The sequence below is a fragment of the Apium graveolens genome, chromosome 1 (genome assembly GCF_009905375.1).
Source record: "Apium graveolens cultivar Ventura chromosome 1, ASM990537v1, whole genome shotgun sequence".
NCBI lineage: Eukaryota > Viridiplantae > Streptophyta > Magnoliopsida > Apiales > Apiaceae > Apium > Apium graveolens.
The window spans coordinates 176653596-176672892 of NC_133647.1; the positions used below are offsets into that span (position 1 = coordinate 176653596).

Below are 19297 nucleotides of genomic sequence, written 5' to 3' on the forward strand. Positions count from 1 at the left end.
TTAAGAAGTCATATTTTGTACATAATGCTTTTAGTTGTGGATGGCTGATGCTTTTTAGTTCAATCATTAGTTCTTTCTAAAAGAATCACTTTGCATTTTATATATGTATTACCTGGCAGAATCTTTTCCCGGAGTATATATAAACACCCCTAGTGTTGCAGATCAACATTTCATTGCCCACTCTTCCATTTATGTTCTTGTTCTTTTGTGACACTTTATCCGAGCAGGATGGGAAGGCAACCCTGTTGTGAGAAGAACGGACTGAAGAGAGGTCCATGGACCATCGAAGAAGATCATAAGCTCATGAGCTTTATTCTTAATAATGGCATACAATGCTGGAGAACGGTTCCACAGCTTGCAGGTCTTTTTCGTTTTTGGTACAGGTGCACTAAAAGAAGTAGCTTAGTTTCTTATACTAATACAATTTAATGGTGCTTCAGGTTTGCTGAGATGTGGAAAAAGCTGCAGGCTACGATGGATTAATTACCTACGACCTGATCTAAAGAGAGGAGCACTAACAGAATCCGAAGAAGACATGATCATCAACCTCCATTCCTGCTTAGGAAACAGGTAATTAACGAGACTTCTTTTTTTTTAGAATCATAATCTTGGGATGACCGGGGGGGTCTGGGGGCCAAGAAATTTATACATTGTACTTGTGTTTTTGTAGGTGGTCAAAGATAGCTGCACATTTTCCTGGCCGCACAGATAATGAAATCAAGAATCACTGGAACACCAGAATCAAGAAAAAACTAAAACTTCTTGGTTTAGATCCCTTGACACACAAACCCCTTAACCACCATGACAATTGTAAGAGCACAACGGAAGTACTAAATCAATCTTTTTCTTCTACAGACGAGGCTAATATGGGTGTTAACTTACAAAATAATATAGTGTTTAATCAATTTCCATATAGTCAAGGGACATACAGTCCTGGCTTGGGAATTCAAGATATAAAACTTGTAGATATCAGCAATTTGCCTACAAGTTTGGATGGGGGATCAGTAAATTCCGAGAAAACAGATTTTGGCAATACATTTTACAAGGGCAATGAGGAGCTCCAGTCTGCAGATTATCTTCGACAATGGAATAGTAATCCAGTGTCATGGCGTGGCTATAATCATTTTGGACATGGTTTTCTGTCCTGAGAAAACTATAGGAAAATAAAACGTGTACTACTGCTCTTTGACTGCACTAATTTGCATCTTGTTCCTTTCAAATGTTAAATTCCATTATGTTACATTGTCAGTTTGAGAGCCATGCTTGTAGTCAGGAAGTTTTTCTATCCCCAAGATCTTAATTTTAATGATGTTTTTTTGTAAAATAAAAATATGTAGACGTAGATATGTTTAAACCAAAATCTTTGGGTTAACAGTTAAGTCTAAAATGATTTAATTTTTAGATAATTGAAGTAAGAAAACTAAGAACAAGAACGATAAAGATAATCGACACAAGCAAATGGTAACGCGGAAAACCCCTGTAAAAAGGGTAAAAATCGGGGATAGGATGATAACTAACCAAAATGACTTCACTATAATATTATGAAGATGACTATAAATGATTATAATCGATGATATGATAAGAAAATGAAGTACAAAGATCCATTTGAAAGGACAAGTGCAGAAATAATACTTTATGCGGTGTATATTGCTGGTCAGGTGGCTTTTATCTTGAGCTCGTCCATTGAGCAGAGTGTTTGAGTTGCTGCAGAATTGTATATTGTGTGTGTCCTCTTATGTAGCTCCTCCCTTGTATATGGCTCTTTTCTTCATATATGTTGCTCAAGCAGCCTTCATATGTTCCTATCATTATGCCACTCGCCCATACTACTATAGAATAAGTAAATAAGTTAACTGCCCGCCTATTTTTCAGAGTTGTTGCTTGACTTGGCTCCATTGTTCTGATGATCCTGTCTGTTAGCTCTGTTCCTGTCAAGTTGCTTTATGTCAGTATACAATCTTCTTGACCTTGCTTTCTCTTCTTGTCAAGCAAAAATCTGACACCAACAATTGTCCCTATTTTATTGGGAGTGTTCAACACCCAATGAAATTATCTCCATTTCAAGTTCATGCCAATTTTGATTTTTGTGACACCATCTTCAAAGGATAACTTGCTCTCACATACTTCCGTCGATTTGATTGTAGATTTGTTCCTTGTCTAACCGAGACGCCAAATACTTTATGTCCAGTTGCTGTCAAGTTGACATGTAGCATTTTCATACTTGTTTGTTGACCGAGAGACGAATCTATTCAAAGAAACCATGTGTCGAGTTAGTTTATGAACGTCTTCAAAATGAGTGGGAGACATCTTCTCAATAATTGCGTTATTTTTCTTAGTATGATCTTCTGTTCTTATGTTCTTGAGCTGTTCTGGGTGACATGACATGTTATTTGTCTTGATATACATGTCTCATATTTTGTTGTCTTCTTGATGTTGTCAAAATTATGTGCACTCGTGTTTTTGTCACGTATGTGTCTGTTCTTCAAGTTACTTTACTTACTCGTCATATTCATCAATCTCCTTTGAAAGAAGTCATTGATTTTCAAGCATCACATTATGAAGAACAATTGCACTTGACGTCCGAATGTTACTCTTTTGTTAGGAGATGTCAATAATGATGACAACGCTTAATAGCTATCAAAGGATGGTGATGATGATGAGTAGCTCTTTCGTTATATTCAGCTTGATAACGTTTGTTCAATAGTATTTCATAGTGAAAAATCTTTATTAAATGCCATTTGTATATGTATTTCTTCGTAGGTGTCGTCATTACGTTAAGTTGCTAAAAAGCCTTTCCCTCTTGAAACAAACTTAGTAATACATTATTTTTATCATGTACGATATGTGCCACACGTAGTTTATGTTTCTTACGTAGGTGCATGCACAACGTTTAAGAAGTTAGGAGGTCTTCCCCTTTGAAACGTACTTAATTTATCGTAGATCATATATTGACAGACTCGGGATACTGTGCCCCTTACCTATCATGTAAATATATATTTTTTATTCTTAATGACAAAGAAGGCCCTTATCTCGTAATAGAATGCTCAGCCCTCTCAAAGCAGTAGAGTCAGGATACTCAGCCCTTCGTAAACTGTGTGGGATATTTCCCCGTGCGTTGTATTTGTTATGTATTTGCATCATGTATGATATGCAATGCATATGACTTAACTAAATGCAAGACGTGAGAACACATAATAAATTCAACATATGTATAAAGATACTGCAAATAAGGCATTGCAGATAAGCATATAAGATGTATGTTGTATTGAACATATATAATCAAACATACTTTCACATAAGACATATCGATTGCAAAGAAGACATTATATATTGTCAAAGGCAAACATATTGCATACTTGTTGAAATAAAAAAATAAAAAAGAAAGTAGTTCATAGAGGAACATACCGTAATAGAGTAAAAGATTGTCCCAAGGATGATATATATGATAAACCTTCATGTGTACTATATTCCAACTTCACGAATTTTGTTTGCAGATGTCAAGGACTTCAAGTCCTTGATGGATATCGAAGATGTCAACTCAAAAGCTTCTGTATAATGTAGCTGTTGACTTTTTTGTATACGCAGATTTTTGCCGAATCAAGTTGGAGTCATTTGAGGCTTTCATATGTGTCAAAAACTGTGCTCAGGAGTTGTATTGACCATCATGCAAGTAAGTCGCTGAATTTGAACTCCGTCTATGAATGTATGTCTTATCCGTATATGGACATGTCATTGCACCTTTGTAAAGAACTAAAGGTTTTCACTTCTGGTTTGCCCTAGAGTAGAGTTTGTAGTATCTTGATTTGTATGTCATCGACTTTCTACTAGAATGATATTAGTTATGATTTCGTGTATGACTTCTTCAAGTCTGATTTGTCCATTAGCTTTAGATTGTCTGTCATATATTTTTTTGTATGGTTACTTTATCGATTCGTTGTTGGGGTTGAATCTGTTGTTGGTTCTCGTCCAAATCCCTTTATGGTCGTTGTCATTTCACAATTTAGTATTGTCATCCTCTCTTTTGATTCCCGTTCGACATACTCCGAAACATTCCCCTGTGAATTGAAGATTCCTTATTTTGACTTCGTGTTTGGCTTCTCATGGTTTGCATCACAGTTGTAAATCATGTTGAGATATTGTTGTTGTCCCATGTTTCCTCTACCTGTTTGAAAATAATCATGTTGTTGTCCGACTTTTGCCCTTTGCATATTATTCAATTTATGGCGCTTATCCTCTAGTATATTGTCCATATCCAAACGTTTCTGTTATTCCGGAACAATCTAACATCAGAATTACAGAAGGGTGGGGGGTTGAATGAAATTCTGATTTCTTTTGGAAATTTAAAATTTCTTACGAATATATATATATATAACAGTGTTTGAATAAGCTAGTTGCGGATAAAGAAGTATTCAAGTATTCAAACACAAAGTAAATAAACACGGGTGTTTAAAAACTTTCTGGTGGATTGATTTTTCCACCAGAGATATATATAAATGTAGAAGATCTCTGTGATGCAAAGGCACACAGCTGCTTACAAGAGTTCTTACAAACTGAACTTGAGAGTGCTAAAGATACAGCTTACAAATGCTCTCTTGTTCTTGCTTGTATTGATTGTGTCAAATTGATCGATATGCTTTTAACTCTTACTACTCTTGGTTTATATATCACCAAGTTACATGTATGATAAGATGAAATATACGTCTATTATCTAGGTCTAATCACAAGTTTATCCAATTCTCTATCCCATGCAATCCAGATAGATATAGCATCTTTGAACAGCCCTGTTTTGTATGAAAATGAAAATGCTTCTTGATCTTCATAATCCTGATTACAGGCTGCCACATTCCATTTGTGTACAATCAACCCATGTGAATGTCAAGTCGCTTTCAACTGTTATTCAGATCTGATTATTCTTTTAAACTTCATCATTATCTGTTGAGTATGTTACGAATCATCCGTTGAAAGTGCCTTGAGTCATATGTTGAGAGCTTTGCAGATTATCCGTTGATAGTGTTTCCTTAGCGCTTGATACTCTTTCACTTATGCATAATTACAATGCATCATCGATTTACAATTAGCAATCATATTCTGCATATCTTGCTAGTAGTCAACACGACTTGGAATTTCTAACAACTTCTAAACTTCTAAGATATTATAGTGTACATGAATGTGCTACAGACTTATTTGAACATACGCTACTCCATCAGTATGATGCTTACAAAATCATTTAACTTATCTACTTAGAGTGTTTTGTAGAGTTATTATCAAGTCTGCAACATATTTGTAATAGTTTCGCCATGGGCGGAATCACACTTTGTGAGGCTGTCTTACCACTTGATTTGATCGCCCTTAATCCCATCTTCAATGCCTTATTCTTTGATTGCAGTTGGCTCACATCCGATTATAAGTTTCTTATCATAAAATTACGTCTCTTCATGCACTTGAGTTTTCACCATGATCCGTAGCCTTTCCATTTATAGATTTTAAGCCATATTTGATTATCTTTTTGTCTTGAGTTTCTCCTTTTCTCGTCATAGACCATCTAACAGCTACATCCAATTGTAGCTTTTTGAATGCATAAATGATTCCCCATTCACATCCACGTTATTACCTTGAATTGTCGTCTTACTTTCATGTTAGGAATCGTCAACCATGTCAAAAATCGTATAGACTCTTAGCTAATTTTCCACAGACGACGCCAATTATTTTAACCAAAATTTTTGGTTAATAGCTAAGTGTAAAATGATTTAATGTTTAGGTAATTGAAGCAAGAAAACTAAGAACAAGAACGATAAAGATAATCGACACAAGCAAATGGTGATGCGAAAAACTCCCATGAAAGGGTAAAAACCGCAGATGGGAAGATACCCGGCCAAAATGTCTACTTAATGTTATGGAGATGATTATAAATGATTACAATCGATGATATGATAATAAAATGAAGTACAAAGCTCCATCACTGAAAGGACGAGTGAAAAAATAATACTTTGCGCGGAAGAAGTGTATATTGCTGGTCATGTAACTTCTATCTTGAGTTTGTCCATTGAGCATAGTGTTTGAGTTGTTGTAGAATTATATATTGCGTGTGTCCTCTTGTGTAGCTCATCCCTTATGACTCTTTTCTTTATATATATTGCTCAAGCAGCCTTAATATGTTCCTATCTTTATGCCGCTCGCCCATACTATTATAGAATAGGTAAATAAGTTAACTACCCACCTATTTTTTAGGGCTGTTGCTTGACTCGACTCCATTGTTCTGTTGAACCCGTTTGTTAGCTCCATTCCTGTCAAGTTGTTTCATGCCAGTATACAATCTCCTTGACCTTACTTTCTCTTCTTATCGAACAAAAATCTGACACCAACTAGATACATTGTACAGATCTCTCCTCTAGAGAAATTCAACGATAATATCATTTACAACTGCACTTTTATAACATTGCATTTTTAATGTACTAATAAAATGATACTTGTTCATCTAATAAATGGCACCAAACAATTGATGGTATAAGCCAAAATTTCATAGTTTAAAATTTTTCAAATCATAATAAGTTCAACAAGTAACCATGTTGGGAAGGTTTTTTCTACAGAAAATGACATTACAGTACGCGGCAGAACTTGATAACTAGCTTTATAACTGCAATTTTTTCTCTACAGAATGATTACTCCACACGTATTCATTTTGTAGGAATGTGGGAGTTGTGCAAACTATTTCATTAAGTATCAAAATTTGAAAGGAAAAAAAATCATGGTGCGGTTTCTTCACGTATATTAAAGAACCTTTAAAAGTTTATTGTAATGACATATTGTGTCTTACAAGTTTGAAATATGACGGTTTGTTTCTAAGAATAGTATTGTTAAATATCTAATGTTATAGCCAAATTTTGGTAATGGATCATTTCGGGTCAAGAATGAGTCAGTTGGAATAAAATTGGGACAAAAGGATGAATGATTAGATTTAGTCCGCAAATGCACGAGGGGAAGACGTGCCCTAGGGGCAGAATGCACCCTCATTGGGTAAAATACATTATATGGGTTATTTGAGTGTTGGATTGCAATGCATGAAGATGTGTGTGCATTCCATAAGGTGAGGGTGTGCCCTAGCTTTGGGAAATGCATGGTTTAACTTATTTGAATAGTTGGGCTTGTCCTCACTTTGAACAAGGTAAGCAAGGACAAGTTTAGGACTAGGAAAGTATAAGCTTGAAATGATACAAACATGAAAAGAGAAATGGAGATTAATTTCACTAACGTATTTTTTGTAGGCATTGGTTGAAGAATTCCCTCCTTGAGTGATTAATTTCACTAACATATTTGTTGTAGGTACTCTTTGAAGAATTCCCTTCTTGAGTCGGTCAAGGAGGGGGATGTACATGAAATACTTGAAGGCCTCCAGGGATATGCTTGATGATTGAAGGTCTCCCATGTATTCAATAGGTGTCCTCGTTGCGGATGCGGGGTTAACCTTGATGTGTGCTTTGGGAGCTCTATTCTTGTATTCAACAGGTATCCTCATTGAAGAACTTTGGAGTTATCTTGCACTTTGCACCCAAAAACTTGGGATCACCTGTCCTGCTATCTGGCGGGTTATTCTCATTCGGGGGACAGGGACGCGTCTGGAATTTGGAGTGAACCTCGATTATACATGTGTTCATAAATCGAGGGAAATAGATGGTAGCGGAGTGTTATCCTTGTGCAGGGAGATGCACTATCTGTGAAGTCCCGTGGTTACGGACGGGCCTTAGGCCTTTGCGGTTGGGCCTCATAGCTGGACATTCCTAAATCTAGAGGAAGACGGGATTCTGGAAGGACTTCAACTGGGCCTTGGAATGAGAAGTCTAAGCCCATTAGATTTTTTGTTCCCCAAGAACTACGTCGGGCTTGATCCTTATATAAAGGGTACATAGGCACATTAAAAAGGGTTAGAAGTTGAGAGTTAAAAAAGTGTTACCACTAACCCTAATCAATCTCAACCACCAGTTAACACACAAACACCACACATCGCTTATTTTTTCGGTGAAAAAACACCATTGTAGATCTTGATTCCGGCGATAAACCTCGAATTTTGTTGTTACCAAATTCCTTCGTCAACATCTAACTCTCTTAAAATCTTAAGATTCGGGGAGAGGTCTCCAGTACGTACCCCTTCACGTTAATCAGTAGTAGACAACCATTATATCTTGTCCTTTCGTTAATTTAGTTTAGTATGATAAATGTAGAGGATTATCTATGTTTAATAATTAAAATAAGTATTAATGCTTAAATTTAATATTTTATGGATATTAATAAATAATTTTATCATAAATACTTTAATTAATATCCATAAAATATTTATTTTAACCATTATCATGAATGTAATAATGGTTGAAATAAATATTTATATCTAATCCATCAATATCTAACAAAATTTAATTATTATTATTTTTAAAAAATATATTAAATTATTTATAATCATTAATGTTGTACATTTATATCACTATATTAATATTTATTTTACACTCACCCGAAATTATTACCTCAACCAACACATACTTTTATTTGTATATCTAACTCATTATTATATATTTGATCATAAGTACATATATATTTTATAAACAAAAAATTAGTATAAATTATTTAGATGATAAATCATTACTAATATCAATGTCTCATCGTTCATTTATTAAAATCTATTTCAACAATGTTATGAGTACAAGATAAAGACAAAAATGATTAACATGACCTTGGAGAATTACTGATATTGATTTAGATCTGAATTGACTCGATTCACTCAATGACCCGCAATGGCAGGTTATCAAGTATAAATATAAATGTGAACAAAAAAAGAGAGGATTACCCGGAGAGAAGTCGTTGGAAGCTATTATGAGAAAAATATAGGAAATGGATGAGGTTAAAGGGAGGGATGAGTACATATCAGGGTAATGACCCCATATACCTAAACTCTCAAAATAAATGCCCAATATGCTGAGCGGTAGGATGAGAGACCTTTTTTTACCAATAAGACACGCATTTCTAGGACACGTATCACACGATGCACAAGTCTCACATGAGTATCTTGACAATCTCTCACTTCCTAATACAAGGATACGCATGTAAGGATGACATATTAGAGATACGCATTATGAACCACCGCATCTTGTGTTGTCCTTTCTATGAATTCTCTCACCCCGCCTCTTTCATCAACCCCACAAATCCCCTCTCACCAGTCGCCTCCCCGTCGTCCACCGCATCTCAGCATCTCAGCCCAACACTATTTTCATTACTTCTTTTTTAAACCCTTCAATTTTTCTAGGCCCGCAACACTCCATGAGACCGTCCTCAAAGAGCACAATTCGACTTTCCCATTTACCGAAAACACCCCAATTATATATGAACCCTAGATATGTATAAAATATAGATAATATGCATCATAAATTTTTATTATATACAAGGTATTTAAGGATTATGCTAGAGTAGATGAATATTTCTGCAAGCAACCGTGTAGATACAAAGGAGCGGAGAATATGGTCTATTTTTTATTGTTATTATAAGTCTTAGAATGGAGTTTGTGTTAAAAATCCAGATACGCATTATCAACTAGCATATATGAAGGGTATTTAAGGTCACATATGCGCATATAGGTATATCAGACCGCCCTATGTCAGAAATCAACAATTTGGGTAATTTCTATACATATCACTAGGTATATTAACATAAAATAAATACATAATTGTGTTTAACGCGTTAGGTGGATATTTAGGGCCAACAAACTGATAACAGATATACTAGGTCAAGATGTACCCAAAATGGGTATATCAGTTATTTTCTCCCATTTTATGAATAAGTGGCGATACATTAAAATTATTATATATAGCTTATTATTACCAAAAATACTATTGTTTGTCATCAATCTCAATAATTTTTTTCACACCTATCAATGGTATTTATTCATTAAATTTGCTGACAAATACCATATATCATATTGATACTAATATTTAGATCCAGTAAAATCTTACGAATTAAGTATTAAAAAATTTGTCAACTAAAAAATGTATGCATTAAGCATGCATGTGTATTGTAACCATTCATGCCTCTTACTAAATAAATAAATTATATATTTTCCTATCATAATTTAACTGTTATACTTATATGGTACAAATAAGTTCAAATTCACAAAAGAATGATAAAATAATGAGTTTTCATGTATAAAAGTACAACGCAAACTTGTAGTGATATTAAGTGTTATATAACCCTTCAATCACATTTTTAACACAAAGACATGTAAAATAATTATGGAAAAAATCAATACTCTATACATATTTAGAGTATGCTCATGAATCGCACTGGCTAAATATAACATTATATCCAAGTAGGGGATTTACAAGTATATTCTTATTTCACTCCATCGTCTACACTAATTAATGTACCATTCTCTTTCTCAAGTGTTGTTGTTTAGTTCTTTAAAATATCTGGTAGAATATATATATATATATATGTGTAGTATCCCGTAATTTTTAGAATTATGATGATAATAGAATAATAGAATAAAAGGATTAAATTAGATAAGGACTAGGATTTAAAATTAACTTAGACTAATGGGCCTACAATTTGGATCAGACTTTAATATGAATAACTTGTAGGTTAAGAATTAGGTTTTGTAACTCTATAAAAATATCCTATTTGTCTTCCTCATTTTTAATATCAAAATTCGTAGGGTTATTTTACACAAAAATCAGCAGTTTTGTAAAATTCGTAAAAAAATCATCGTAAGTCAGAATTCATTGATTGCGGACTTTTCAGAAAGATTTTTCCGTTCTATACAACTTTCGTGCTTCGTATTTTTCAAGAAAATATCATTTAGAGGGTCAAAAAGGCTAAATAAGGATCTGAGTAGAATTAAAATTGCGGAGAAGTTCGAGATTTTAGATGTTGCATTTTTGATGGGTTACTATGGATTGATTATATGATTTAATGTGAATTATTTACTTGCGTAATTGAGGTAAGTGATTATCCATTGTTTCGTATTATTGTGTAACGTTTGTTTGATTACGTGTTCTTAATTATTTAGTAAGTAACTATTCGATGATCTATATTATTGTGTAGCATATGGTGGATTGTGTGATAAGATGTTCTCTGATATTTGTTTATTTATTTACAAGTGTGATATCGATATGTGATTAATAAGATAACTAATTTTCGAAAATCCCCGGTCTTAGTCATGTATAAGAATAAGATTTCGATCACTGGAAAGTGTGATACATAGAACTTAGAACTAGTTTGCGCATTGATACCTTGTCAAGCTTCGGTTTCACTTGACGAGGGATGTAAACTAACCCCCCCATCGAATAAGAATAAGAACCCAGACACTTGGGAAGTGTGGCATAAAGTATAAGATGTCGGTCACTGGCAAAATGTGACATAAGGTGTGATTTGGGACTGTAGGACTTAAGAAATTTTTTAATATTACGACTTATTGACTACTTAAGATTTTAAATATGTGAATTATAGAATATATCGTGTGCATCTCACTGATATTGATAATCGTTATAGAGTGTATCATGTGCATCTTATTGTATATGTTATCAAATATTCAAGTGATTTTATGTGATCTGCGTTATTTGTCGCATGTCTAAATTGATTTTTTTCAAAAAAGATAAAAATATTATTTTGAGCCGTCAAATGGTAGTTGCTTACTGGGTTTCGCAGCTCATTATTTACAATTTCAGGTTTGGTCTAAGATTCAAGTTGGATAGCATCGGAGTTTGAGAATCTAAGTTTTGGAGTAGATTGACTTTTGACTTCCGCTTTTAGATGCTATTTTGTAGTAGCCATCTTTTTACTAGAATTTTTTATCATCAATAAATTATATTTTATTTTAGTTTTGATTTAGAATTAATAGTTCGAAAGTGCGGACTATTACAATATATAACATATGGTCATGTTGGTTTATATTGGTGTTTGGGTGCATTTGTATACGCCACTATATGAAAGAATGATATCGATTGAAAAGATTATATTGGTAAGGTTTTTGTATAAAATTCAATTAGGAGGCACCTATAATATCCTTAAATCTGTTTATGTTAATAGGAACTACTATATTTTGTAGTAATTCAAGCAACCACAAACATTTTTGTAGTAACCTCCATGGGATCTCCTTCAACAATGGCAATGAGTATCACTACATACGTTGTTTCAACTTAATGTCAAATATTGAAGAACATGTCCTGCATCAATGCCAGCACATCCCAAAAGCTACTTCTCATATACACAAATAAATACATCACGGGCGACAACATGAATATACACTTTATAACGGGGGCTAAAACAACTTCATTTCTAACAATTTAGAGCGCATGCCCGTGCATTGCACGGACTATAAAGCTAGTTATATTAAGTATAGTAATGCTAAAGGCCCAAAAAAAGATACAGAAAATTGTTACCAAATGACGTGGCATGATTGATTTGGAATTATGTAATAATTTAATTAGTGACATAAGTGATATTGCCATTTTGATAACCAATTTTATAATCCTAATATTTTCCCATTGACTATCAAATTTCATCTTCAAATTATGTCTTAAATTTCTCACTAAATATTCATGTATTCACGTCATACAACTGGAAATTACAAATGCTGCTAATGTCATAAACCTTTAGATTAGTTTCAGTGTAATTTATAACCAGTGGCCTAAATTCTTGTTTGTCTAAACTCTTACTTCCTCTAAGTTGCATCTTTTGTTTTCTTATTTAGTACACCGATGGAGTAAATATTGTCACACTCATGGTACACGTGGGAATATTTGCTTGTCTTACTGTGTACCTATTATATCCTTATCATATAATATGCATAAGAGTTATATCCTTATTATATAAGAGCAAGTCCAATAGTGCCTTAAATATTGTCCTAAACTATGATTTGAGGGATTTTAAATAATTATGTGCTCGAATACTGTCCTATTGGTGTCTTAAAACACTAGAACATCAATCACATGCCTTTTTTTTAAGACTCCACTAAACATGCCTTCTTTCAATTTTTCAATAAAAAATTTATTTACCTCCTTTTTTACACATATCTTCTCTCTCATCTTTTTCAATCACTCCAAATATAATTCAAATATAAAATTTTTTTAATGATAAGACACAACTATAAGACATTATTGTTGGAGTGCATACATTACTGGTGCATCATATTTTATGATATTTTTAAGGCATCTCTTAGAATACTTTTGGACTTACTTTAATATGCATACCAGTGATCTTATTTAAAGTTTTGATAATTATGATCCATATATTACCAAATCAATAAGGACCGTCAGATCTTTAAATAAATTGATTATAGCCGTTGAATCTAAAATAAAGGAATATTTTTTAACCATACATGGATATTCTAAATTGAATGGAATATCCTACATTTTCAATAATTTAAATTTTAATTCAAAAAGAGGTGGGAATCCTAAACTATATAGAATAATAATGCAAAATTCGTAATTATTTATTTTTCTTCAATTTATTTATGATATTTGTTGGATAATTTTTTTGAACAATCACTTAATTAAACATTAATTCGTGAGTTTCGTGTGGGCTGTAAAATCATTAAAATCTAATTAATAGAATTCAAGATAGAGCCTAAATAGAATTAAACGAAACTTGGTAGTTTTTTATTAGTTTGAACTTCAATTTAATTCTTTTTTTAACTATTACAAATTAATAAAATTTGTAAAACAAAAAATAAAATATTCATGCAATACACACTGAAACATTAAAAATTTGGTAGTCCGTGAGTCGGTACCGAACTTAGGTTAATATAATATACATATTGCTTTTATATCTATGTTATTCATGCTACATTTTTAAAATTTAAATACAAAATAATATTTGGTAGTCCGTGAGTCAGTACCATATTCGGGTTTGTTGGTATAATGGACTTGAAGTAAGATAAAATAATATATATAATTTATCTTGGTTAAAGAAAGATTTATATTATTAATCGAGGTTAAAATCAAACTAAGTATACTTATTTGAATTTGGTCATTAGAATGGATTTCGGGGTAAAACAAAATATAAAATAATATAGTGTTGATCGGTATTATAGCATAGGGATAAAACATAAAAAAATTATTTTCATTCGAGGTAAAAAAATTACAGAATGGATCCACTGTAAAATAAGATTAAAGTCAAAATATAATTCGACTAATTAAAACAAAATAAATTGTACCATTCATCTGAGTTAAAACTAAAGTATATTATTGATCCGGTTTTAAACAAAATTAAAATCAAACTAAATATAATAAGTTGGATTTGGTCAGTATAATGGGTCTCGGGGTAAACCAAAAACAAAATCAAATTAAATGTAAATCGTATACTGTTAATCTAAGATAAAACTTATTATTTAATTTAAAAAGTAATTAGCCGTAAATATAAATAGGAATTTCAATAATGCTATATATTCTAATTAGTAATATTATTTTGTTTTCAAATTTAAATACCTCTAAATAAAAATGTCAAATTTATATGTATATATGAATAACTGTTATCAAATCATATCATATAAAAATTCCGAATAAACAAATTCCGCATTTTAATAATTTCAATTCAATTTATATTTTAAAATGATAGAATAATAGAAAAAAATATGTTCATAGCACGGGTTTCAAGTTAGTATATTATAATTTGAATAAATACGAGCTCTAAACATAATGGATGATTTCTAATAATTTTTACATGAATTTGTTGATTTGATTTAAAAAAATTTATATCTCTTTATTTAAATTTGTAAAGTTGCTAATTTTGTAGGTGGTTATTTGAATATTGTATATTATTTTTTTATTATATTTGAATATGGTAAATTTAGTATAATATATAGGTAATGATCAAATGGAAACCATTTTTCAAATATATACTAGAAATCAATAATAGTCGCATATTTAACCTTTTCCTCTTTCCTTCGTGTGCACTATGTATTTATGTATATAATTTCCCCTTCATTTTAAATTTGATTTTTCCATTTAATTGGATAACATTTTTAAAAAATAACTTCAACGTATTTTTCCCCATCTCTTACTTATCAATTTGCATAATACATTTGTTATATTACGTCAATCACTATTTAAACTTATCTGAATCACTAAGTGAAATCAGTACTATTACCGAAACCAGTATATTTTATTGATTCTCGTAGGCAAAAATAGTGATTTATTTCCAAAATATATTACATATGGTATTTATAGTGATTGTTGGAGGATGTATAAAAATTTGGTGAAGTTGAATTTTAAAAATAGTTCACCAATTGACGGAAAAAATTAAATTAAAAATAAAAGGAAATTAGGTGGTTGTGTGTGGTAGAGTACATTTAAATTGAATTGAGTGTGGTGCGGTTTTTAGTTATGCTCTAATTTGATTTCTACTTGCACACACTCTCTTATATATATATAGGGTAACACTTCATGAAATACCCTCTTATATGAATCGTGGAGAATTATTTAAAAAATATAAAATATAAAATATATATTTTATTTTATTTTTTTATCATATATAGTTATAAATTTTAATTATCAAGTTAAAAATCGAAGTTACACAATTTTTTATTTAAAAAAATATTGAAATTATTTAAAAAGTTTAAATTGGTTCTATAGTAGAATCACAGTAGAATCATACTTATTAAAAATTATTTCACTGTAGAATCAAATTTAAAATCAAGTAATTTTATCAAATTTTAATTGTTAATTTTTTTATTTTTTTTATTGTTCTAAATTAGGATCGAATTTTATATTTTTTAAATAAAATTTTACAACTTTTGATAATATTGTTTATTATCAAATTTTATATTTTAATTAAAATTTTTATTATTTTTTTAAATAATATTTTATATTTTAAAATATTGTTTTATTAATATATATATATGTGTGTTTACAAAAGATACTTATATTTTAATTAAAATATAAATTTTAACTCAGATCAATAATTTACGAATTATATTTAGTTTGTTAAATCGATCAATACAATTAATTATATTTATATTTATTATAGTTTAAATTGTTTAAGTCCGGATAAATGGTAAAAAAATTATATATTAATGGTAAAAAAATTATGTTAACCGGGATAAAATACATATTATTCTATTTTAATCGGTCTAATTATTTTCTTATTTTAATTTTGATTTATCATGAATCAATTTTATAATTTTTGTAGCTCGGATTAATAATATATATTGATTTATTTTATTTTGACGCGTTTATACTAACTAAAGAATCATCTTTATTTTCATTGTATTAAAGTAGTATGAATAATATTAATATTGAAAATAATCCGTAATTATATGGACCCAAACATTAAACCTACAAATCTACTATCAAACTTTTAATATGTTGGCTATTAGTGTCAATTTCTGCAGGTCAGATACTCGATTATCCCGCTCTTGCAAACCTACACTTATACAACTAATTAGGTAAACTTTAATTTTATTTTAATCCCATCAATATTATAAGAATTATTTTTAGTTCGAATTTAATTTTGGTTTTAGCGTATATCATAATGTATATTATTATGTTTTAACCATTTGGTCCGTTATATTATATCAACCTAATCCCTAGTTAAATTGTTTATTTTTAATTTTATTTTAGACCTAGGTGAATATTATTTTATTTAAAACAAATAATAATATATTTTATTTTATTTTAGACTCATGACATTATAACGACCACCAAATTAACTTTTAAATATTTATTTTGTGTTAGTCTGATTAAATAATATATAATTTTTTTTGGATTGGTAGTATAATTATTTTGTTTTAACATGAGTCAACAATTTTTTATTTTAGCCTCATGTCTGTTATATCAACCAAGTTCAGCTAATCATATTTAATTTTTTGTTTAATTTTATTTTAGTCCGCGTGAATATTTTTCATATATTTTTAAAACCGAACAGTTAATATATTATTTTGTTTTATTGTGGACATTATATCGATCAATCGAATTTCCTTTTAAATTTTTATATTATTTTAGTTCGATCCAATTTTTAGCAGGATCAATAGTTTTATTATTTTTAGCCCGAGACTACAAATCCAACTTATAACTATATGTATTCTACTTTTATTTTTTATTTAACATCGAATTGGTAATATAATTTTATTTTAGCCCGGTTTCACTGAATTAGAAATATTTTTAACTATTGTGAATACTTATCTATTTTTTATGAGAGTATTTTATTGGAAGTATAACTATAATTATTTCAAGTATAAGTATAATTACGGTGACCAAACCTACTACCAACCAAATTTTTATTGTTTCGTTTTTAATATTATAGTATATAGATTTTTTAAAATGGCTAACTTGAAAAATAATTTATACAACAAATTTTTTTGTACACTTTAAAATAAGAATGAAATTAAGAAGTAAATAAAAAATAACAAAAGTATACTGAATAATAGCAATCCTTGTCGTTAAAGACTATATGATTGACCAAACTAAAATTTGCCATACACAGTAATCGTACTAAAAAGGAGTATAAAAATATGGACTGTGAACAATATTCTAAAAATCCCCGATTTAAAAAAAATTCCCGATTAATTCCCGATTGATTTCCTATAAAGTATTCGACCAATTCGATCGTTGAAATCCGATTTATTTTTACGAATTTTTCTTTATTGCAGTATATATAATTATTTATTAAAATTAAAATACCATATTAATTTTAAAATAAATAATTATAGAAATTATGATATAATAAATATATATTTGTTAATAAATAATCAATATAATCATAATAATATATTAAATATAATTTAATATTATAATACATCTCATTTTTACTCTGATTAATCCTTCTAATTAATCACCGATTCCACATTTTTACAACACTGAATGTCATTGTTAAAAAAAGTGCTCCTACTTGGAGAAAACAAACCACCAGTACACCTATTACCTGCATAACCAAGTAACTAACGGGAACTAATTAAACTAACATGTCATAACAAGAAGTATTAGCTTAATTAAATTAACTCGGATGAAAAGTATAAATTATTTTATTTTATCTCGGGACCCTTATACAAAGTAACAAATTATATTTTCATAATATAGAGAATCTTATTTATGACATCTATATAATAAATATTATAATATCTATTTTATAGTTCAATTGTATAATAATTAATCTGATTTGATTTTACAGTAAAGATTGTTTTATAATTTAATTAAATAAAATTTAAATTAGTAGAATAAGTTGGTTTCAATATCAATAAAAAATAACATAAATTTTAATATGAATTCAAATTTAAATTGATAAAAAAAATTGAATTTAATATTAATTAAAATAATATAAAGTTTGATATAAAATAAAATTTAAATTGATAAATAAAATTAATTTTAATGTCAATTAGAAATGACCGACCGGGTTTGTTGAGTGGAGTTATGATGAGGATCTCAACTAAAGCTTTTGCAATCATTCTTGTAACCTCCTCTTTATTAGCAATAGCTACTGCAATTTCCACTAATAAATTTATCAAGGATGGAGACACTATTGTATCTTCTGATGGAAATTTTGTGCTGGGATTTTTCAGCCCCGGAAGCTCCAAGAATCGATATCTGGGAATGTGGTTGCGCGTAAAAATTACCTCAGAAGGAGAAAGAAAGGACATATCATTTGTTTTGTTCCCGCAAACAACAAAGTAAGACGGTGAAAATAGTACTGGGCAATTCGCATAAATTTTTTCACTTCTGTAAGCTGGGGGATGAAAAATACTCCGTAAAGGTATTTACAAAATATAAGTCTTTTACTAATAATTGAGTTTAATTGTTAATATTTTTTAATAAAAATTTTTAAGTAAGGATTATTCGGTAAAATTAGCATTTATCAAAAAACAGACACCGTACCAAAAATTTTAATATTTCGTATTTTACATAATAGTAATAGATAAATAGTATAAATAGATTATAAAATAAATTTAAAAAATCATAAAAAAATGAAACAAGTAAATTTTAGAAAAACACACATTGCAACGACTATAACCTAATATTTCTAGTTATCAATGGTCTTTCAAAAGAATCAACAAATGAAAAAGAAAATTTGACCTAATCGAAACTAGAATAGTAATAACATGACACACATATGTGATGTTTTTGTTGTATTTAGTTAATAAACTATTATTGAAAAATAAAATTCAAAACATATCATTTTGCTAAAAAAAACATGTTTATGCACTTTTTTGTTAAAATATACTTTTTTGAATGGCAAAATTTTACAAACTTAAAAAATAATTCATATAAATATTTTTTGTACACTTTAAAATACGAATGAAATTAAGAAGTAAATAAAAAAACAAAAATGT

General features: G+C 29.9%; 1 protein-coding gene across 1 annotated transcript; it reads left to right on the forward strand.

Annotated features, from left to right (window-relative positions):
* The first annotated feature begins 99 nt into the window (after positions 1 to 99).
* Positions 100 to 1285, forward strand: LOC141722205 (transcription factor MYB20-like). Its single transcript, XM_074525031.1, has 3 exons — positions 100 to 361; positions 441 to 570; positions 671 to 1285. The coding sequence occupies exons 1-3, from the start codon at positions 229 to 231 to the stop codon at positions 1146 to 1148; spliced, it is 741 nt and encodes a 246-aa protein (XP_074381132.1). The 5' UTR covers positions 100 to 228; the 3' UTR covers positions 1149 to 1285.
* Positions 1286 to 19297: the final 18012 nt, after the last annotated feature.